Raw genomic sequence first — 24,972 nt, forward strand, 5'->3', positions numbered from 1 at the left:
CAGTGGGGGGATATAAAAGAGTAACAGTCAGATGTATTAATGTGCAAATAATGTATATATCTGTGTTTTCTCATAACTGCTTTTCCTGGGGTGCTGACTTTGCCGATGTCTATCTGTAAACTGTCTGAAGACTTGCGTTTGGTAAACTACTGTGTTTCCCCAAATCCCTAAGTGTGTGCTCTGCCATTTTACTGTAGGTGGTGAAGGAGTTCCTGAGACTGGCTCCCTCGTCATAGGGACGCATTCATCTGCACCGAATAAACAGGGCAAGGGTCAAGTTAATCAAAATGCACATCACCCAGCAAACCAAGAGGAGTGAAACTTAGCTTCTTAATAACTTCATATGATGTTAACATTCAGCAAACATACATTATCAATATGAATGTATTCAATCGGGCAACCAGAGGGTCAAAATTTTACTACCAGGGATAAGATGGCTCACATATATCATCACTCTATAAATTTTGGTAACCATCCAGTTAAATAATTTGAGAACTCATAGCACATCTCAAGCATCTCATAGAGGAGTATATAATAAATACAGAACTCACATGCCTGCACGACAAATATTCAACTCTGATGAAAGTAAATAAAAAGAATGTCAACGGGTAATATTTTAGTGGGCTTCTCTTGTAAAAAGAGAGAAAGAAGCATTGAAACTAACACCAGACTTTAAAATATCAAAGTGAAAGTGAAAGTTGCTCAGTCACGTCCAACTTTTTGGGACCCCATGGACTATACCATGGAATTAGTCCATGGAATTCTCCAAGCCAGAATACTGGAGTGGGTAGCCTTTCCCTTCTCCAGGGGATATTCCCAACCCAGAGATCGAACCCAGGTCTCCCACATTGCAGGCAGATTCTTTACCAGCTGAGCCACAAGGGAAGCCCAAGAATACTGGAGTGGGTAGCCTATCCCTTCTCCAGCGGATCTTCCCAATCCAGGAATCAAACCGGGGTCTCCTGCATTACAGGTGGATTCTTTATCAACTGAGGCATCAGGGAAGCCCTTAAAATATCAAGCTATGCAGTAAATACATTTAAAATATATTTCATTCTCTAGCAGCATTTTTCTCTTTTGATTTGGTTTCCTATTTGTTTTGGACAACTGCCATTGTGTTTGCTATCCTTTTCCTCAAAGGATTAAACTTCTGTACAAGCCAGTCCCTGTCAATATCACCATCTCACCCATCTGTCCACAGCTTCACGGAGACTGAAATCTATACAGTATTGATCAATTTGGAATACAATTGAAAGGCATGTGTCTTCCACATGAAACAGTACAGACTATGGATAAGAAATGAACAAGTAGGTCGATTTCAGGAAATCTCATAAACATATGTATAAACAGAGATGACCATAGGCTCTTACACTTGCCAAACTACACGTGACCTGTAGGATAACTGTTACACTGAAGAGGTGCCCTGGATGTTAGGCTAGCTGACTTGGGTGAAAAGTACCACTCACAGTGCTTGGCCCAACGCAGGCACTACATAAATGCTAAGTTCTCTCTCCTTACGAACAAGCCTAACAGTCACTATCCAACACAGCAATTCATAAGTCCTCTTGAATCACAACGTTACTCTGCTTTGAGCTGTTTTGCCAGCTGCTGCCTTTGATTCCAGGCTGTCTGCCTTCAAGACTTTCTCCAGGTTCCGTTTCCAGTGGCCCAGGATCCTTTTGACCCCTGTGTAGATGTCTCAGCGGAATATGCTTTTCCCCACCAGCTGTCCCTCTCCTTTGTGCATTTTCCAGGCCACTGCCGGCTGCTTTCTGTGGCTGACTTTCTTTTAAGCCTTTGCAAACTGATCTCAGACAGCTGCAAGCTAATGAACTCTGAGCCTTCAGGACTCTCCCCTTAGGTTAAAAGGGGGTGTGGTCAGAACAAGAGCCTAAGAAGATGTCAGATGTGTTATCCATTATTTTGACTCAACTTCTGCTCACTCCGGCTTCATTGTACAGAGCTTGTAAAATTCAGTTCATCACCAACAAAAATGAGTGCAAGGCCCTCCTATTAAACTGATGAAGAGAAGTAAACACCTTTATTTTAGAAACTTGTTAGAAATTTGAGCGTTTGATCCAAATCTGTTGATGCCTAAATGATCTTTTCGTATGAGTTCACATAGTTTATGCTGTATTTTGGCCTACATGTTTCCTTTTTAAAAAACTCAATGGAAAATCCCGTTTGGCAATCTATTTCTTGAAATGTAGTACTACTATGCGTGGGCTAACCCAAAATAATTAAGTACAGAATTGGGAGTTCTAGCACCTAAAACAAGTCAGCTCTTATTAAAGAAATCAATTTATAAGCAAAAGTGAATTTTTGAAAAATACAATGCTATCCATCTCTGGTTCTGTGTTAGCACATTCCTAGTGCCTGTTGATGCTAACACAATGCCTAATATGTATTGTTTTGTTTTAGGAACAGACTTCTTTTTTTATTTCAGAACACAGATAACAGTGCAAGGTGCTACACATACAACAACAAATCATTTTGGGGGGAAAAGCTATAAAAAAAATTAAACTGCAACTGTTTTAGCTACGCATTCCCAACTTGAGGCATGCTGGCAAAGGATAGTAGCTACTTGATAAATATTTGCTGAACCAATGAATGAGTGAATAAATGAATGCCAGATCTTTTCACCTCCTCTCACTCATTTTTAGTGTTTTCTGGCTAAAACAAGTCACTGCAGAATAACTGTTAGTGTTTTGATTCTGATTTTCTAAGCAATTTCTTTAATCATTGAAACTCTTACCCCCATATCAAGGAATTTCCATTTAATTAAAGCTAATCAAGATTCATTCGATTCTATGTCTAGCCTGTCACCCAGTCTCCAAAAATTTCTGACTTAAAGTCAATGACAGTTTCAAGAAAAACAGTCTGTGTGCTTGAGAGATCACAGAAAGGGGGTGGCTCTCGGGGGCACATACATCCAGGGTAACTTGTCTTCGCAAATTTCATGTTTAGAGTTTAAGGGGCTTTGACTCAGAGAAGGAGAGTCTAGATTTTATCACAAATCTACATAAAACTAAAAGATGTGCTGTGGCCTTTGAGCTTCCCAAGTCCAAGGGGTTTAAGAAGAAGTGAATACAAGGATTGCCAAGCACTCCAGGCAGCTGGGGGAAGACACAGTAAGAAGAAGCATCCGCCGAGTAGTTTTTCCTATTGTTAGTCTAGGGCGAGTGCTAAGCCACTTCAGTCGTGTCCGATTCTTGGTGACCCCACAGACTGTAGCCCACCAGGCTTCTCTCTCCATGGGATTCTCCAGGCAAGAACACTGGAATGGGCTGCCATCTTCCCCACCCAGGGACAGAACCCAGGTCTCCTGCTTTGCCGGCAGATTCTTTACCATCTGAGCCACCACGGAAGCCTTAGTGTGGTGGCTGGCAAACTTTTTCTGTCAAGAATCAGATGGCATGTTTTGTCTCTATGGAGCATGGTGTCTCCACCGAACTACAGAAATTCTGCTGTCTTGTCAGTAAGCAGCCACAGACCATAGGTGAACAAATGGACGTTGAGTTGCAATAAAACTTTATTTACAAAAACGGGTGGTAAGCAGGATGTGGCTCATAGGCCAGCGGTCTACTGAGTCTTGCCCTAGTCAACTCAGCACTGCTTTAACTTTATAGAAGGCCTGCAAGGACAAAGCATCTCAGCTGAGAGACGGGTTTGCTGGCAGCATCTAGATGCAGTGCAGAGAATCAGAAAATAGGTTTCAAACTTTCATTTTCAATGAAAGTGTACATGGAGGAGACAAAACAGAAGTAAACAGAACATATACTAGCATAGTAAAATATGAGGATATTGTTAGATTATGTTGTATGATCATGAATGTTTTGCCAGGACTCAAAGGAGGTAAGCTGATGCTAACACAGTTACTTTCTAATTGTGTGACTTAAAAATAGTTTGCTCTATAATTCATTCATTCATTTAACTGATGACTATATATCTGGTAAAAGTGATCATTATAACCATAGTTAAATTCTATTGAGAACTCATTTGGCATGAGAATGAGAATAATTTAATCTTCCTACTACCCTCTATGGTTATGGTTTCTCCAGTAGTCATGTATGGATTTGAGAGTTGGACTATAAAGAAAGCTGAGCACAGAAGAATTGATGCTTTCAAACTGTGGTGTTCGAGAAGACTCTTGAGAGTCCCTTGGACTGCAAGGAGATCCAACCAGTCCATCCTAAAGGAGATCAGTCCTGGGTGTTCATTGGAAGGACTGATGCTGAAGTTGAAACTCCAATATGAAAAGACCCTGATGCTGGGAAAGATTGAGGGCGTGAGGTGAAGGGGATGACAGAGGATGAGATGGTTGGATGGCATTACCGACTCAATGGACAGGAGTTTGGGTAAACTCCGGGAGTTGGTGATGGACCGGGAGGCCTGGCGTGCTGAGGTTCATGGGATCACAAAGAGTCGGACATGACTAAGCAACTGAACTGAAACTACCCTCTAAGATATATATATATATATATATATATATATATGATATTCGTACTGATTTTTAAGGATTTCCTGGTGGCTCAGTGGCTATGATTCCATGCTCCCAATGCAGGGGGCCCACGTTCAATTCCTGGTCAGGGAACTAGACCCCACAAACTGCAACTAAAGATTCCATAGGCCTGCTGCAACTAAGACCTGGTGCAGCCAAATAAATAAGGCAAAATAAATAATTATTAGAGAAAAAAAACAGAGAGGCAAGTAAATGTCCTATGTCATCCACTAAGGAGATGCAGACTCCAACTTGAAACAGAGTCCTTCCCTTATCGGGACTTGAGCACTCACTGAATCCTCAAAAAATGCATAAGAAGTGGAAGTACTGGACCAAGAACAAAACAAAAGGTATCACGCTTAATCTGTGTCACTATATGTCTTATTTAACAAAAGCTACAGTAAAAATATAACTCTTAAGATCGCATTCTCTATAATCAGATCTTATCCCCTATCTCCCTATTCTTCTCCCTGGCAACCATATTTTTGTTTCAACTTGGCAGCCGACATTTACAGGCATTTATGACTTATTTTAGTATATTTATTTTAAGTTCATTTAGTATATTTGAGTGTCTTTAGTATACTTTAGCATCTTTAGTATATTTTGCTCTTATAATTCCTGCATCCCAAGCCCTAAGGGTTTGGGAGCTGAGGGGCTGGTGAGAAAAAGGGAGAGAGCAGAAAGGGAGGCTTTGTCTCCAAGTTCACGGCCCACTAAGTGTGGATGCATTCTCCTTCCCACAGTCCAGCATGGCTCAGGTTAGCGACAAGTCTTCAAGGGCTGGAGAGCTTTCTCCTGGAGGAGGAGACCCTGGCCCCACCTGTCTGGCACCGTTTCAATAAGCAGGGCTCCTTCTATTAAATCTTGCAGCCCCAGGAGAGGTGAGAGTCAGCCCTTTCCTGGCCCCATTGGTCTTGAAGGAAGAGCAGTGTTAGGGCTTTCCTTGATACATGGTTCTTTTTTGCTCCAACTGATTAGCTGGTGGAATTAATTGAACTGCAGAGAGAGTCAAGGGAATGATGCTCCATGGCTGCCATCGCCAGCAGGGAACACTTCCTTCACTGTCGACACAAGGCTCCTCTCATGGTCTGTTCATTGCCGTTTCACAGGGGTATGCAGTTTCACGTGGAAGCAACTTCATTTCAATGGACCTTGTACTTAAAGGCTAGAGTTGTATTTGCATCATGTTTCCATTTTCAATCACAAAGTTTCCATGGGATGTTGGTTGAAAAAGGCAGTGTGTCTAATACAAAACTGTGAACCTGATCAACCCGTCCTCAAAGGCGATGATGAGCTTACGGAGAGTTAGACAGGACATCACAGGAAGAAGAGGAAGCTTTCCTTTTGCTGGAGGCGCTTAGGATCTCATGAGCCAGCTAACTGGGAAGACAAGAGTCACACACATCCACGGACACACCCTAGTGAGAAACAGTTCAAAGTAGCATTGGCTTCATGCACACACCTTGGTGTCACAGTTCAGATAGGAGGGAGGTGAATGCTGCTAGGGCAGCAGAGAAGTTACTGGAAAGGAGGGCTGGAAGGTGACTCTTAGACTGACAGGACCCTGAGGAGGGAAGCATTCCAAGGAGAATGGAATGAAGAATTCAAAGAAAAGAGAATGAACTGCTGGTGTTCAGAAGAGTACAGGATACAATACGGCCTACGCTATTTTTCTTTTTTTTTTTACTTTCGTAACTATGCCTATCAGAAAGGAATACCTTATAATTTTAAAAACTCACTATTGTGCAATAAAGGCAGGACTTTATTTTGATAAATAAAGCATGAGTTACCTATTATGTTAAAACTGTGCATACCCTTTGACCCAGACATTGTTTCAGGAATCTGCTCTAAGAATACTAATGTATGCACAAAACACGTGTGTGTGTGTTCACGCATGACTGTGTGTATTCAACATAGATGTACTGTAGTAAAACACTGAAAATCACTTAGGTGTCTACTGGTAGGAAAATGGTTGAAAGCATTTTATTAAATACCATGAAACATGAAGATGAAAGAAGGAAGGAAGACAGAAAAGAGAGGAAGGGAGGGAATTACACATGGAAGAATTTATTGCTTTCGTTAAATCTCATGCTTTTTCCAGCATTATTTTTATAATCTACAAATACTTAAAATGTAACTATAAGCATGCCAATTTCTTGGAAACCACTCGATACTTCTGATGAGTACTGTTTTCTATTAATATGTATAATATGAAAAAAAATCATCACTTCAATGCTCCCAGAAATTCACTTTCAAAATTCCTTCTTTCATTGTCCAATGAAACATCACTGTAGCAACGGCCTTTCCTAATCCATTCAACAAGAACTTATCTGAACACCTGTCTGATAGACACTAGACAGTATGTATCTTTAAAAAAAATTTTCTGGAGTACAGTTACTTCACAATGCTATGCCAGTTTCGGCTGCACATCAAAGTGAATCACCTGTCCATACACACCTAGCCCCTCTTTTTTGGATTTCCTTCCCCCTTAGATCACCACAGAGCACTGAGCAGCGTTCCCTGTGCTGCATAGGTTCTCACTAGTTATCTATGCTACACACAGAGTCAAGAGCGTATATTAATATATTTCAATCATATCTCCCAAGGCATCCCATTCACCCGCTTAGTGTCCTTATGTCTGTTCTCTATGTCTCTCTCTCTATTTTTTCTTTGTAAATAGGTTCCTCTGTACCAGTCATGGCTGCAATTTCTATCTTTGCATTCCTATCTATTTCTTTTTAATATTCTGAATAGTATCTGCATATCTAATTTTAGCTTAAATAAGGATCTATCAGAATCTAATGATACCCTAAGATCTTGTTCCTTTAGAAAACATCAAGCACACAATTTGCCAACCTCAGGACATTTTTGTAACCTGAGGGCATTTGTGACGCCTGAACCCAGGGATAACCCTGGTATTTGACCAAAGACTCTCAGCACTATTCCACTATTGAAGCTTCTTGACTTTATCCTCTATTTAACAAAAATATGTCAAGTTTTCCTTATCCCACAATAAAGGAATACCTTCAGAGTGCAGAGTACAGAACTATCACAGATCAAAGTAAACACTTTTGGTTGAATTCCATCACCCTAATTTTCTCTTCTACATGTGTTTTCATAAAAATCAATAAGTAATTCCAGTAGTACCACTAAACATAAAGATTAATGCAGGGCAAACAACCCTTTAGTGCTTTTTCACAAAGTATTATAAATCTCAATTACATATTTTATAGATTAATCTTTACTGTGTCTTTTTTGCAACTGTGATAAAAATGCACATTCTGTAATAAATCATAGTTATAGATACATAATAATTTTCTATTTTCTATTGTTTGTAAAGTTTTCATCTAATATCACATAGAGCCACATGAAATGTGGTTTAACAACATTTAAATTTGATGAATCAATTTTTAGCAGCAGCATTAAAAAAGTTCAATTTACATTCTATTATGATCTGAATAAAAGTAATCTCCCTTCACTACATTTTATGACCCTATTTAACATCAGATGTAATAAGAGACAAATTATAAAAATAAGAGCTTGCCAGTAGAGAAAAACATAGGAAGGAATCTTAAAGCAAATTCTGAATTAAAACTGGAATACTGGACTGTGTAGGTGGATTCAATTCACTGTCAATCCTCTTGCAGCAAAATACAGGGGTAGTTCCAGGCACAGACCACTACCAGGGATGAAAATAACCACTGATGTTGTTCCTCATCGATACCGAATAAAACTGATTTATGACTCACATAAAGAGCTAAGTCTGTATCTCATAGCCAATACTACTCAAAGTCAAATGAGGAAAATACCACAGAAGTTAGTAACAGCTAAAATATATTTCCCCTTGGAGAAAATTACCAATCCCAATTTTCAATGCCCGTAATAACTTTCTTCAGAAGTGACTTAGGAGCATACGCATGAGAATCTGGTAGGCTGCAGTCCATTCTCATTTCTTCATTTTCTTGAAAGGCTCAATTAATTTATCTTTGCCAGAAAAAAATTTACAAAGATTATAAGTCACCACTTTAATTCTTGATTTGCATCCAAGACTCACATTTTGACTTCTGTGATGCTAATGTTCTGTGATTTTTCTACCTAATATTTTAAGGAGGGCTTTTTTATTTGAAGAAAATCTTTACGGCTTTATTTTTTTAATGAAGAGGATGAATAAATTAAATATTTTTTATGTCATATCTCTAATAAAGAAATTAACTAATAAGCATTTTCAAAATCAAGTTAAATAAAACTGTTGTTTAATTTGTGGTATTTAGAGAACAAACTTAATAGCTGCAAAATAAGTGAGTCATGGATATGAAACGTACAGTGTGGGGCATACAGTCAATGTGCTAAGTTGCTCAGTCGTGTCGACTCTTTGCAACCCCATGAATGCCCACCAATTCCTCTGTCTGTGGGATTCTCTAGGCAGGAATACAGGGTTGCCATGCCCTCCTCCAGAGCATCTTCCCAGCCCAGGGATCAAACCCAGGTCTCCAGCATTGCAGGCAGATTCTTCACCGCCTGAGCCACCAGGGAAGCCCAGCAGTCAATAACTAGGTGATATCTTTGTATGGTGACACACCATACCCCCTAGTAACCATAAATTCTCTAAGAGTCTATTTCTGTTCTGTAAGTTCATTTGTACCATTTTTTTTTTTTTAGACTCTGCATATGATATTTGCCTTTCTCTTCTGACTCACTTCACTTGGTATATAATCTGTAGGCATATTCTTTTTTTGCCTAGATTTGTACACACAGTGAACACATATCAGGCACCAAGTCCCTTATAAGAGGCTGGATTCAAGGGCAGAGACCAGCCCTAAGTGGCCCTCAGTTTGCAGTGGACATTATCCTTCTTCTTCACACTCACCCCTCTGTCCTCAAGACTTCAGGATGAGAGAAGGCATGACGTCTGGTGGATTATTACGCTGTAGGACACACCTCTTTTTCCATCACCATGAGACTCTACAATGGACCAGCTGTCCTGACAAGCCACAGGGATCCCCGGTCACTCGTGGCCAACCTCAAAGATAAGGCAGCCGGAAAACACAGGCTTTCACCTTGGCTCCCGGGGCACCGGGGTTTGGCTCCCAACTGTGGCCTGTGTGTGACTCTGGAGAAATCAATTCTTTCTCATCTCATTCTTGTCACTTATCAATTGGAGATAATGACAGCCTATGGGTTTATTTTGAGAATGAAAAGCACAACGGATGGAAAAACCTCTCACCCCATGCCAGATACATAATAAGCAATCAATAAATGATAGCCATAGTTGTCAAAGGTAATGACAGTAATTATAATAATGAAGACTGTCTGCTGGACAATTAGATGCCAAAAGAACATGGTGTCTGTTCTTTTCTGGCTTTATCTTTGAATGCAAAGAGTAAGAAAAATAGTTCACTATATATACAGTCCATGTAGCATTAAAAGCATGTATGATTTAAACGTCTTTTCTATTAGCTATTTTCCAAATGCCTTGTTTATAGGTTGACCTCACTTATGGGCGGGCTTCCTTTATAAATTGTTTGAATCATGGTTTAGTTCATTCTGAATTTTTAAAAATTGAACTTTTCTCTTTTGTTCTTATGAGTCTAAGCCTGATAGCTATTTATTTCTTAAGTGACCTCCTAGGGTGAATTTTTACCATTAAGTCACATTCACTGTTCTATCAAAGGAAATATGTTTTGTTTTGTTTTTTACCTGGCTGTACAATGAACTGAGAGTTAAACACCACCTTCTGAATAGCTTTGTATTCATCTCCTGTACCCACTTTCTTACCTTCTTTTGAGCGATCATGACAAGTAAATTGCCAGTTTCATGGCTTTGGCTGTGATTTCCTTCCCACATGCTATGGATCTGTCATTGGTTTTTGTTCTAACTGGTATATCGCATCTGTAAATGGAGATGTCCTCTCCACCAGCACCTTACTGAAGGTAAGTGATGCTAAGCTCCTACCACAAAATTAAAAATACAACTACGCTTTACAAGGTACTTTCTGAGTTTCCTACTGAATGAAACAATGATCTCTGAAATGTAGAAAGGTCTGGGGGAGACTAAGTTATAAGGCGAGTCTGTGAATCATGACAAGGGAGCTGGCCTTGCCTGGCGTGGAATTCTCTGGAACTCTGACCGCTCTGGCTCTGAGGCTGTTTCCGCACCTGGAAACTGTGTCAGTGAACCACAGGGCTGCCTCATCTCTTTCCAGCTCAAAACTCCTCTAATTTCACGTTCAGTGCTATTACGGAAAATTGCACTGTCTGGGCTTGTATGCCCTGCATGTTGATGAGCTAGTGGTAACACGGAGGAAGGGTGAGTTTGAACGGCGGGTAAGTACTCAGCAAATGGAAGGAGACACATTTTCTAAATAGACTAAACGGATGTGATTTATCCGGTCCACCTCTGTAGTGTGGGGGTGTTTGGATGTGCTCTGCTCCCAGACTGTTACACTGTGTGCTTACACCCACATCCACACACACTGACTTCCATCACGGAATCTGAGCGTCTGCTAAAGAGATTTTGTGATCTTCAAATAAGTCCTTTCAATAACGCCTGCTCCTGGACTGTGGGGGCACTGGATGTCTCAGATGCAGAGGCACACGTCTTGGGCAGGATGTGTGTTGGAGTCCGTAAGAATGAGCCGTAGGAAGGGTCCCTTGAACCAATGATGCAGCAGTCTACATGAAGAGCAGGATGAAGGAGCAGCTAGCGCGTCAGCCACCATTCGACACGGTGATTTAGGGGCGGAGAGAAAACGAGCGTCTGGGTGCAGGTGGTGGGGCCGGAAGCAGCGTGGCCGTGGCTTCTGCTCAGGGCCACCCCACCGGGGACTCTGCTCAGTGCTGTGGAAGGCGCAGCTGCTGAAGGGCTGCTGAAGACACAGGTGGCTGGAATCTGGGGGCCCCAAGTTCACATGCATAGGGTTAAATAGAATTCTATGTGTGAGGCTTAGTGAAACTGAAAATTCAATGGTACAGGCGAAAGAAAATTCTGAAGAGACAGTTAAGCCCAAGTGAGGACACTTTTGAGAGTGGTAAGAGAGGAAAAATTGATTCATGAAGACTAAGTATCACAGGGCTTCCCTCATAGCTCGGTCGGTAAAGAATCCACCTGCAATGCAAGAGACCCAGGTTCGATTCCTCGGTTGGGAAGATCCCCTGGAGAAGGGATAGGCTACCCACTCCAGTATTCTGGCCTGGAGAATCCCAGGGACAGGGGAGCCTGGTGGGCTGCCGTCTGTGGGGTTGCACAGAGTCAGACACGACTGAAGTGACTTAGCAGTAGCAGTCCATGTACACTCTACTCCCCTCTTTTGCTGTAAAATCCTGAACAAGTTGAGGGGAAAACTGGTGCAGAGAAAAGGGAATAACATCAGACACTGAGGTGCTAATCTGAAAGCATCAGTATCTCACCCTTCTTTGTTAAACTGGTTACTTAAATAACAGTGATACATCCTTATTTTGCCACCATATCTCTAATTCCTAGCTTATCATGTGTCTTCATGGTGCCAGACACTATTCTAAGTGTAGCTTCCTAGCTGCTTCTCACAACAACCCTATAAGGCATGTCAATCACTCACCCATTTCACAGATGAGGAAACCGAAGCAAGAGAGGTTGATTCCTGTCCAAAGGTCACCATACTACTATGTACAACATCCACAGTCCAAACCCCAAAGCCATTATTTTGAGTTCTGAATTTTTTTCTAAAGTCATTTTAACTTTGCAATGCATTTTCAAGGTGAGTATCCATCTGCTTCCATTACTGGATTCACATATTGTAATAAAATGATACTTGTTTTTCACTGCTATGAATAGATATCCACATCATCAGCCCACCACCCCTGATGTCGTCTCTTCTACACAATCACAGTTTGCAACATTTACACCACAGTCTGTAAATGCTGCGGTTGTATTGATGCTGCTCTTATAGAATAGGTACTAGAGACCAGACCCATGAGCAGTTATGCTTGATTGGCTCAGTGACTTCAAGAAGACTTCATGGAAGATGAAGTCTCTGAGTTCTTGCCTCTTCAAAAATAATCACAAAGACTTTGACACATTATTTCCCTAAGGACTCTGTAAGCACTGTGACATTATATTCGAGAGCTGAACAGTGACATGAAGTTTCAGGCCCTTCTCAAAGTCCCTCTTAGAGGTGACTTGATCTTTCTTTTTTTCCTGGATACCCAAAGGATGCTTTCTTTAGCATCTCCACCAAGACAGGTCTCAGGGTCAATTGTTCTGTGTCAATTTACTGAATCAAACTGTACCCTTTTAATGTATATATTTGTCTTTTTTTGCAATTCTTTTGAGTTATATATATATATATCTTGTGTATTTTTTTTTTTTCAGTTTAAAATGCACCGAAAGGTACATTTTTATAGAACTGGTCCTGATTCTTCTTGATTCTCTCTCATCTTTGACAATGATTTTGAGAGCACCAGGTGTTTGTCTTGTTTCATGCAGAGAAGCGTGAGGGAACGTTGTGGGGTAGAAATGAAGAGCTGCACAGGTCGGGGGGTATGTGAGAATTAGTGTTGTTTCAGTCCACTGGCCCATACTCTGCATGCACACTTGAATCACTTAGAGAACTTTTTAGATTAATCTGTGTCTTCAATCACTGTAGGGTTTTGATTTAATTGGCCTGGGGATGATGCCTGGGAATCAGGTTTTAGAAAGTTCTCAGGTCATCCTGGGCTTCCCAGGTGGCTCAGTGGTAAAGAGTCCGCCTGCAATGAAGGAGACATGGGTTTGATCCCTGGGTCAGAAAGATCCCCTGCAGGAGGGCATGACAACCCACTCTAATATCCTTGCCTGGAGAATCCCATAGACAGAAGAGCCTGGCAGGCTACAGTACATGGGGCTGCAAAAGAGTTGGACACGACTGATGATTAAACAACAAATGTAGAGTCAGATCTACAAATCTGGAGTCTTTCCCTTGTTCTATTCGATGCAGATAAGCCATGTCAGGGTGCTCACAACTGACTTGTCTGTCCTCTCTCTCTCCCAGAGGTCTGCAGAACAAGGACCTCTCGTCCATTATGCCACATGGAATACCAGAAAACACCTAGCATCAGCCACACACTGATGCCCTGACCCAAAGACAGGACTCTTCTGCTCCTCTGGGAATTTTATTTTGTTTTATTCTATTGCTATTTTATAGAATTTAATTTTTATTGTTGAATTTCTAAACTGAATGTACAATGAACACCGGGTGTTTAGAACATCGGTATCCTGCTGGCTCTGAGATCCTTTGTATCCAGAGTCCTTCCAGAAGTTTCCTGTTGGATCCTGGTCCTCTCAGGTTGGGATTCATAGTTCCAGGTTTTTCTGAGTCCTTAAATATGGAAATTGCATTTCTGTTTCTCAGGCTCCTTAATGCTTGGATGATTTTGGACACAAAAAGGTGTCTTTACTCTGCAGTCTTGCAGGAGGGGCTCTTTGTAATTTTTTTCTACCTAATGACTCTGGCTTTGAATATATTTTAAAAATTGAGTTTTCCAACATTAGTATTAAATTTTCATGAGACATAATGCTACTTACAAATAAAATTTTATACATGATTGAAATTCAGTGTATTGCATGATAAATTGGATTAGTAAGAAAAGGAAACATGTTCCTTTTAAATTAATCATGATTACTTACCTATAGAGTAAACTGGCCAAATTGAAATGCACAATTAGGCACCTAATTGCATTTTAAACTTGGCTGCATGCAGAAAGTGATGATCGCATGTGCCTAATAAAATTAATTTCCTCATTTTTGGGTGAAACATTATCTTTTTGTTTCCATAAGAACTTGCCAAATAATCTAAAATACTAGTTTGTGTATCTACATAGGTACATCTTATCAGGAAGTAGTTATCAATTTCAATCTAAACTATAGTGACCATGTTAAAATTTTTTTTATCATAGTTCAAAGTCAACATTTCATCATCTGACCATTAGTTCTACAATAATGCGGAATTCAATCATCATTTGAGAAAAAGAAGCAAACAGACCAAATTAAGCTTGTATAGAAACAGAAGTCATGAGAAAGAACAAACACTGCCGATAAAAGCAGATGCAATCAGGGAAGAGAACAAGAAAACAACTTAATTCTCTATTACGGCTCCATATCCTAGTGCAAATATGATGGATCACCAATGAATTCAAGAGAACACAGACTCTGTTCAGTCCTTTGGTAAATATTCATACAGGGTTCCCTATGAGGCAGACATTGCTCTAGGCCTTGGAGGCATGAAGATGAAAAGACATGCTTCCTGTTTTCCAGCAACTTAAATCCTTGGGAGATAAACGTGCAAATAAACAGTAGAGCTACAGTAAGACTCCTGCCCCAGTGGGGGCCTTTTACCCCCAAGGGTGATTCCTTCCTGGAAATGGACTTCTTAAGCCCACATACTTTAGAAGGAGACTTTCTGGCTCAAAGAGATGCTCTTCATCTACATTAGTTGAAGCCCTGTCAGTAACAGTGAAGAAAGATGAATCTACTTGAATATAATGCAGCAATTGGAGTTTAAACACAACTGCTGCATTTAAAATGGTCAGGGTGAGATTTGATTTAGCAACATAATTTTAAAGGCTTGGAGGTTTCCAGTGCCAGGGCAGCCTAACCTTGAATGCTGACCACTGTTCATTCCAGACATGGGCACACTTAACCCCTAAAAGAAAGAGCAACAGGATCTAACCAGTCATGCATTCCAGTCCTGCCCCAGTTGTTAGGACTTCTGGAACTTGCTCAGAGCAGCTTTCTAAATCTGTGTATCTTACCTCCCAAACCACACCTGTGATTTCCCACTCATGCCTGAAAGTCACTAGCATCATCCATAAAAGTCTTTGCACTTCTGAGACAGGGGGGAGGATATAATATCGGTTCCAAAACCAGATAAGAGAGGACAGAAAATTAGAATGCTTCACATCTGTTGCCTTCTAAATTTCTGTGAATCAGAAAACTACATCATTGGCCAAATGAAGAATGTCCATCTAACTATTACACTGGAAATTTACTATGCGGCTGTACTAAAATATAATAAAAATGTAGGTGCTATTTGCAAAATTCACTCTTCAGAAATATCAACTATTTGGTTTTTCTCAGCCTAAGTTCAAGTATTACATTCTCTCCCAAGGCTGAAGCCTTGTGGGTTTAATTCACATATCTGGAAAGTATTCCTCAATCAGTGCAAGGTCTTCACATGTCCTTTCTGAAATTCAAAGAGTTATCTCAGAGTTCATTATGCCATCCTGCATAACACTGTCTAGGAGCTGTGATGACTGCAGCCATAGAGTAGGAATAGGATTCATCAGCCACTCTTCCTGATGTGTGAAGGTGGCCAGGCTGGGTTTGAAGCAGTTACCCTCCAGCCTGGACAGAGACGCTGTTCTCTCTTTGGGCGATGCAATCCCCAATGTACAGCTGGTCCATCGGGAAGTGAAACCACAGCACAGGACGGATGAAAAAGAACCAGATGTGGCTTCCAAAAGAGTACAACCACCACCCTGCTACACACCAAAAGATTTTCCTCTTATGTCCTGGGTAAAAGTGTCCAGAATGTTCTTAAGTGTACCTGGGCCTTGAAACTTTAAAAATAAGATTAATTCATTTTCAAATGACTCCAACAGTTGTGCCATGGACTGAATGTCTGAGTCTACTCCTTCAGCCCCTGCCATTCATATACTGAAGCCCTAACCCCCAGTGTGATGGTATCAGGAGGTGGGGACTTCAGAAGGTGATGTGGTTTGGACCAGGTCATGAGGGGTGGGGTTCCCATGATGGGATTAGTGCCCTTAGAAGAAGAGACCAGAGGACTTTCTCTCCCTCTCTCTCTCCCCATCTCTTTCTCTGTCCCCACTCAAACCCTCACATAAGGACACAGAGAGAAGACAGCAAGCCAAGGAGAGGGGCCTCATCAAAGCTGACCATGCTGCACCCTGATCCAGACTTAGAGCCTTCAGATTGGGGAGAAGTACATTTCTGTTGTCTATGCCACCCAGTCTATGATATTTTGCTGTGGTTGCCTAAACCGACTAGGACAAATTTTCAGAGCATAACATATGTGTTTAGAATTCCATGGTTTTTTTGTTTCAATAATGAAATGTGCACAACATGCATGGAATTGTAAAAATGCAATGATACCAACTGAATGCCAGATGCCAAGTCTGCGTGTGATGGCACATTTCAGGACTTAACAGGACAAGCAGCGAATAAATGTACACATTTGAGCACATTGTATTTGCATACAAGCATTCCCCATATCTCTATTACATAGCTGATGCACATTCACTAAGTATTTCATTGTCTTCTGTTCCCAGAATTACTTTTCACCTCTCACGTACCCATCAATGTCTAGTATTCCAATTATTTAAGACTTACCTTGCCTACTAGTTAAATGTGGAAGGAACCAAGTCCTGTTGATTCAAGGGGTTCTTTGAGTCAAGAACCCTGAACCTTACTCAACAAACAAATATTTTTAAATCCTATAATTAGTAATTGAAGAGATACTTAACTCTATATAGACATTGTTGCATATCTATATAAAAACAGACTGTATGTTATAGACTGTAGGGTAGAATATATTAAAATTTGCAGTTGCATTTCTTAAATCTTATAGACAGTCTGAACATAAACTATCAATTATGTTACTACTGTCTCCATTTCATAAACATTGTAAAATAGAAACAGAAAAGGTGTTTTATCAGTAAGACAGACCTATCTCGTTAAAGCCACTGTAGCCCAGCTCTTGCCTGCTAAGTCCCAGATCTTCAAGGTCCATGCATTTAAATCCTGGGGGGCACTGGTAGCCTTCTTCCAGTTCTGGGGAGCAGTGTGTATCTGGGATGGCTAAACTATTCCAGGTTACATTTCTGCAAACAACACAAAAAAGGATTTGACATTTTCAACAAGTGTGTTGATTACAATGCATAACGTAATCACTCTTCATTAATACTTGCTGTGTGTGGACATGGACTTAAGATTCCTGATTCATGAATGGTATTCATCACATTAAGGAACATTCTCAAATGACATGAGATTCATCCACACAGAAGCTCTTCATGTTATTTTTAAACTTCTTATTTTATAGTGGAATAGAACCAGTTAACAATGTTGTAATAGTTTCAGGTGGACAGCAAAGGGACTCAGTCACACACATACATATGTCCATTCTCCCCAAAACACCCCTCCCATCCAGGCTGCCACATGACATTAAACAGTTTCCTGTGATATATAATAGGACACTGGTGGTTATCCATTTAAAATATGTTAATAGCAGCATGCACATACTCATCCTAAACTCTCTAACTATCCGTTCCCTGCATCCTTCTCCTCCAGTAACCATAAGATCTCTAAGCGCACACAGAAGCTCTTTATAAGAGCATCATGGCCATGATGGCTTTTGCCATAAAAGACCGAGACCCAGAAAAGTAAAGGAAGGAATTTTCCTGCAGATTTGCAAGGCATGTAAACTTGTCTGGGGATTCTGTGTCATTCACAAACCCTTCTCCTACTGTGGCCACAAATGTTACTTCTCTGCTTCTAAGCACCAGCTAATGATGACAGTCATTTTCCATATGGTACAAAAGTACCGTATGTGAGCCTCAGAAATGACACTCAGCCTTCTTCTGCGTTGTCAGATGAGCAGTTTAGACAGAAAACCAGATAAGCCAGGTGAGGCTGAAGGAACGAAAGGTATCACACTGGAAGGAGAGAGGTTATGCAGTGATTCAGCTCCGGAAATAATACGAGGTTTTTATTTGGATGACTAGTGATATAACTTTTCATCTTTCTGGAGGATAAACTGGAATTTAAGTTGATGCGAAGGGTTTAGATATGCAATGCTTTTCTTGGCAGTGAATACAGATAACCACCGTAATGGTGAATATGGAATCTCATTGCGGGCTGGCCTTAAAATGAGCCCCAAGTAGCTGCTACCTGAGACAACTGACAAGGCTCATGTAGGGGCCCAAGTTTAGCCTAGAGGATTCACAAGTCTTACAAGCCCTTGATTGTAGTACCGTCATTTCCCACGACATCAATGTCTCCAGGTGTTTCCTAAATGGGGACCAACCTGAGGACAGTCTCAGTTTCCCCTGCTTATGGCCACATTGAGACGGATGTTTTGGGTCACATTTCTTTTCTTCGATATCTTTGTAAATTCATTGTGATGGTTCCTGCCCCTTATATAGCATGTTTCCTCTAAAGTCTAATGCCTAACTGCACGGTCCCTTAGCTGCTTGAGGCCACCAGCCACACGCACGGGCATATACACAAATTCCTACAAAGACATACACAATTTTACTCACACACACACACCATGCCTGGTAATGCATTGCCCAGTTTTGTCTCAGTCAAAACAAAATTCTATGCTTATTCCTTCAGGATTCTGCTCTTCATTAGTGGCAACTGAGCGAATTTACACATCTCAGGAAATGTTTAAGTAACTACCACATTTTAAGCTGGTCCTTTGGACACCCACAAGCAAACCCCAAGTAAAAGGCTCTAACTGTGGACATCACCACTTTGTAGTGTCAGAAAGATATGACTTTAAGCACACATGTAGGTTAATTCCCCTTCTTTCAAATTCTTGCATGGGTGGGTGCTAAGTCACTTCAGTCATGTCCAGCTCTTGTGACCCCCTAGACTGTAGCCCTCTAGGCTCCTCTGTCCGTGGGATTCTCCAGGCAAGAATACTGGAGTGGGTAGCCATACCCACCCATACCTGGATCTTCCTGACCCAGGGATAGAACCCGCATTGCTTATGTCTCCTGTGTTGGCAGCAGACGTAAGATTTGTTCTAAAAAAGCAGTTACATAAGCAAAATATCTGCAATATAACAGGTGCTCCATAACCATTGCTATTAATTTAGTTAGAAATCTACTGTAGATACATCATCAGAGTACTTTCATTTCTTAAACATTATAAAGAATGTATTTCCAATATCTCAACTTGTTCTTATACCTCCCACTTAGCAGACACCTCGGCATGAATCCTGTGAGTTAATTCCTGATCCTTTCAAGAAGAGTCACAGTCCTTTGCATGAATCTGAGGCACTTATGATTTTACATATTGTACAAAATCCTCTCTTGATAAAGGCCATGGAAATTAAAAATTAATATTCTTAAGTTCCACCATGTTTCTATCTTTAATTCTTCTGACCTTTCTATTTTTAAAAAATCTCACTGTTTTGTGAACAGAGTTGATAAAACAACCATTCACTTATTTTCTAAGTATTCTGAAAGGAATACTTAAATTTTATTTGGGCTAGTATAGAAAACTGCCCCCAAATCCAACTTTATATCTTCTCTGGTCTTAGTAATCTTTTATAAAATACCACCAAGTCCTAAAAGCTGCCACTGGATGGAAAGTGAAAGAGAAGTCACTCAGTCATGTCCGACTCTTTACGACCCCATGGACTGTAGCCCGCCAGGCTCCTCTGCCCATTGGATTCTCCAGGCAAGAGTACCAGAGTGGGTTGCCATTTCCTCCTCTAGGGGCTCTTCCCAACCCAGGGATCGAAGCTGGGACTCCCACATTGCAGGCAGATGCTTTACCGTCTGAGCCACCAGGGAAGACCAAAAGTACCCAGTAGGATGGATGTGTGTGAGTCACTCAGTTGTGTTCAACTCTTTGTGACGCCATGGACTGTAGCCCTGCCAGGCTCCTCTGCCCATGGGATTCTCCAGGCAAAAATACTGGAGTGGGCTGCCATCCCCTTCTCCAGGGGAATCTTCTCGACCCACGGATCAAACCGGGGTTTCCTGCATTGAAGGCAGATTCTTTACAGTCTGAGCAACCAGGGAAGCCTGCTGGCCGGGGGAACCATGAAATGAATTGTCTGTAACTGAGATTCTCCTTGAGACCCACAGGAAGTAATCTGTAATTACTCTGCAGCAGCAGGGAAGAAGCAGAACAGTCCAGGGTGCCTGTGATGTGTGGTCCCCTACCTCCTGGGCACAAAGCGGATGGTCCAGTCATTACAAACATTAACTTGAGCTCCTGGTTGAATCTTACTCTCTGCACAGTAAACTATTACATGCTTAACATTTACATTTCCTTACCTTTTCTAATTATCTCATTCTTGGGGATGAGATGTCATTATTTGATACCAAGCCATGAATAAATTTCTCTCCTTTCTCAGGAATGATAATAAGGTGTCAGGAAAATCTTCATCTGTTCTATTTCACCTAGCAGCTCCTTCTTACATGTTCCTCTTTTAGCTTCAGGGGGATTTTTGCCATCACATTTGGCAGTTTGCAATATCTGTTTCCGCCACAGGCCACTGGTCTCCTCAACTCTCTTTAGGATATGAACTGTCTTGCTTAGTTGAATCCCATTATTTGTTCCGTAACTGCCTTAGGTCACCATTCATTACTGGAGAAGAAGCTAAAGCTTTACTAGTAACGCTATAAACGAAGCGGTACTCAACCATTCCAGCACCAGGGATCAGTTCCGTGGAAGATAATTTTTCCATGGACCGGGGTCGGGGGATGGTTTGGGGATGATTCGGGGATGATTCAAGCGCATTACCTTTATTGTGCCCACTTTATTTCTATTATTACTGTATCAGCTCCACGTCAGATCATCAGGCATTAGATCCGGGAGGTTGAGGACCCCTGCTATAGAGGACACAGCTGAGATGCCCATCTATCTGCTTTGCAAGAAACTGGGTCCATTCAGAAGCAAAACCGCAGGTACTGAGTTCCTGCTTTATTTGCCCTGTCTGCTTCACAGATTAACATAATCAATTCCAGAGGTCAGCCATGAAACCTGGGACATACAGGTCTCTGAACACACACGTCTCTGCCTGAAAGCTGTCCTATTATTTGGCTACCATGCATGCAAATCAATCAAGCAGAGATTGGAACAATTGTTAAAAGACAACGCTGAAGAGAAAGGAGGTCATGACAGCACCTGGCAACTCTGATCTCTGGAAGCAGAGCATCATACCGTAGAGCTTAGTGTCTGTGACTCAGAGATGTTTACGAGAAATTCCTAGCTAAGAGGCAACAAAAGGACACAACAAGTTGGAAAATTCTTTTCAACTGGGATTTGTATGTGTTTCATTCTGACTCTGGACGTGGTTTGAGTCTCTAAAAATAAAGCAAATTAAATGTCTGGTCTGGAGATGGTAAAATGGTATTGACAAATTTTCTTGAGAGCAAGGCTTTTAAAACTCAGTTGATACTGAACTGAAAATACAAAAGAAAAAATGGCATAAATGGTTGGTCCTTGAAATGAGTCATCCAACTTCTGAAAACTGTTTTTATGAGTAACACTGCTTATAAAACCGTGTGGCCAGTTACATATCTTCTCAAATAGTAAATGAAGAATCACATGAAGAGAAGACAAAATACATGGGTGTGTGCATAACGCGACTGCACAGATTTGATAATACAAATCCAAGAAAGAGAAAAATGCAGACATCTCCCCATCACTGTTATGTCTCGAGTAGCTGAAAAGGCTGCCAACATGTATGAGATTCTTCACGGTACACTCTTTTTTTTTTTTAAGGATAATGTAATGAGCTGGAGCTAAGAGTCAGCATATGAGAGGTCTTTTAACATTTTTTTCCAGACATTCATTTCTGAGTCCTGAGTACAGTGTGGAGCTGGCTGAGAGGACTTACTGAGTGATTCAGGGACCATGAGTTCAGATAATACTCACACCCATCTTCCCTAATTGTAGTCTATTCTCCGTGTCAAAGTTAAGTTTGCAGCATGATGCCTAATCTCCGAGCTGGGTTAACACATTTGAGAAGTTTTGCCTTTTAACTTGGTTTTTAACAAAAGTGGGACCTTTAAATTGGGCTCCTGCATTCACCGATGTTCTCACACAGCCGCTTCCTCACCCAAAAGCTTTCCTTCCCCTCACTCCTCCTCTATTGTCTCCTGCCCACACGATATCTTTTTTCACCTTCATATTCATTCATGGAACAATCTAGACACATTCTGCAGCCCACATGCACTTAAAAAGAAAACTACCTACAGGTTTCCCTCTATGCATCTCTCCCCTCACCCACACGAGTCAACAGTTACTCACCACTTCCTTCAACTTTCCTATCCTGTGTTTGTACTAATTCATTGCTTTTCTCCACTTTTAACGTGGCTTTTCCATTTTCTGACCATTTCTCCTTTGTTGCTTTTATTTAGCAGCTTGCTTTTCTTGCTCTGTCCTTTTCTTCATTTCTGCTTCTTTATCAATCTGTCATAATGTTATTATCCATCTAAATATAATATATCATTAACCATGACTTCCATAGAGCGACTGAGCACACACACACACACACACCTGGGCTTGTAAGAAAGAAAACGCACATTCCAAAATGGCAATGTGTAAAAGGAAAGTGAAAACTAGAAGAAGAGAAACACACGAGTTGATTCAACGATGGTATCGATGAACACTAAGGACTCAGTAGCCAAGAGCTTGGGGTTTCCATGCCTGTAAGAAGTAGAAAACAGAGTCCTCAGCCCCTGTGAGGCTGGGGTCGGGAAAGGTGACCCTCAGGCTTACAGACACATTCGTATTTAAATAGGTCCAGAGCGTGATAGTAATGAGAGGGTCATTAAATAGGTCAGTCAAGCACAGAAGAGGTCATAGCTACAGAGCCAAATACAGACAGGGAACTGGGAAATGAGAAAGGCAGCACTGAATACTGTGAGTAATGACCTACGGTAAGCAGTGTGGGGATAAGCGCCTAGCTATATGGAGAAAATCAGATCTCTACTTCACGCTGAAACGTTTCTAAATAGTTGTAGTAACAACAAAAACAGCAAACACTTGACATACAATAAACTGCACATGTTAAAAAGAACAGCTTGAGAAACCTTGACATACACACAGAACCACACCTTCATCATCTCATTCCCACCCCAAACTTTATGCCCAGGCAAACAATGATTTCCTTTCATCAGCATGGGTAAGCTTGCATTTTCTAGAATTTTACATACATGAAATCACAGAATATGTACTTTGTTGTCTAGGTTCTTCACTCAACATAATTATCTTGAGATTCACCCAAGATATTGTGGATATCAATATCTCATACTTTTTTATTGCTAAATAGTAGTTACTATAAGTAGGCTTCCCTAGTGACTCAGACGGTAAAGAATCTGCCTACAATGTAGGAGACCCACATTTGATCCCTGAATCAGGAAGATCCCCTGGGAAAGGGAATGACTACCCATTTCAATACTCTTGCCTGGAGAATTCCATGGACAGAGGAGCCTTGTGGGGTACAGTCCATGGGGTTGCGAAGAGTTGGACCTGACTGAGCAACTAATACTTTCACAGTCATCATATAGATATACTTGTTAATCCATTTACCTGTTGATGGAAATCTGGAGTATTATCAAATTGGACTTTTACAAATAAAGTCTTTGTATGTATGTGTGTATATAAGTCGCTCAGTTGTAACACAGACCATGGAGAGCACACAAGTACTTTTAAAACAATTGAGAGGGAGGAGCCAAGATGGCGGAGGAGTAGGACGGGGAGACCACTTTCTCTCCTACAAATTCATCAAAAGAATAACTGAACGCAGAGCAAACTTCGCAAAACAACTTCTGATCGCTAGCTGAGGTCATCAGGCGCCCAGAAAAGCAGCCCATTGTCTTCGAAAGGAGGTAGGACAAAATATAAAAGATAAAAAGTGAGACAAAAGAGCTAAGGACGGAGATCCGTCCCGGGAGCTCCTAGGCGGCATTGCTTGGGGTAGGGTCCGGGCCCGAGTGCCCTGAGGACAATCGGAGGGAACTTCTGTGAGTTGCCAACTTGAACTGTGGGAGACCAAAAGAGAGAGAGTAAATTAACCGGCCCGAACACACTGCCGGCCGTTCGCAGAACAAAGAGACCGAGAGGGTCCAGAGAGGAGCTCGCAGGCTGCGGACCGGCCCAGCCTCGCCGGAGGCAGGAGGCAGGGGGGAGGGGAAGGTCGCGGCGAGACACAGGGCGCAGGCACCCGACCGGCGCGGGCGGGGACTGGGGCTGGGGACGCGGAGGGCGGAAGGCGCGCGCGCCCGACTGGCGCCAGCGGAAACTGAGACTGGGTCCGCGGAAGGGAGGGGGCGCGCCACACCTGGGGAGAGGGTGCCCACCAAGCCCCTGGCTGCCTGGACCGCTCTGACGGGGAAGGCACAGAGAGCAGGCGCAGCTTTTCCTTCCGCGCTTTTGTGTAACAGCCGAGGGCTGGAACCTCGCGCAGCGCGGGGCGCGCTCCATATAGAACAGCCGGGAGCCTGAGCAGCACAGACGGAGAAAGCAGCGTCAGCCCCTCCCGGCAGCCCCAGCTCATCCCCGCAGCGCAGGCCTGTCCCCACGGCGCCAGCCACTCCCTGCAGCGCAAGCCCCTCCCTGCCCCGCAGAGCGACGGAGCTAGCTACCTGGGTGAGAGTCCACCTCCGCCTGCCTGTGTCAGGGCGGAAATGAGGCTCTGAAGAGACCGGCAAACAGAAGCCAAATAAACAAAGGGAACCGCTTCAGAAGGG

General features: G+C 41.9%; 1 protein-coding gene across 4 annotated transcripts in view; it reads right to left on the reverse strand.

Annotated features, from left to right (window-relative positions):
* NALCN (sodium leak channel, non-selective) overlaps window positions 1-24,972 on the reverse strand; it is a 296,965-nt gene that overhangs the window by 227,732 nt on the left and 44,261 nt on the right. For 3 of the 4 annotated variants that reach the window (XM_043892088.1, XM_043892089.1, XM_043892087.1), the window contains one exon: window positions 17,201-17,355. In XM_043892088.1, coding sequence (XP_043748023.1) covers window positions 17,201-17,355 — 155 coding nt within the window. Of the gene's footprint in view, window positions 1-17,200; window positions 17,356-24,972 lie in introns of those variants that run through there. The other variant, XM_043892090.1, reaches the window with a different exon arrangement.

The sequence above is a fragment of the Cervus elaphus genome, chromosome 30 (genome assembly GCF_910594005.1).
Source record: "Cervus elaphus chromosome 30, mCerEla1.1, whole genome shotgun sequence".
Taxonomy (NCBI): domain Eukaryota; kingdom Metazoa; phylum Chordata; class Mammalia; order Artiodactyla; family Cervidae; genus Cervus; species Cervus elaphus.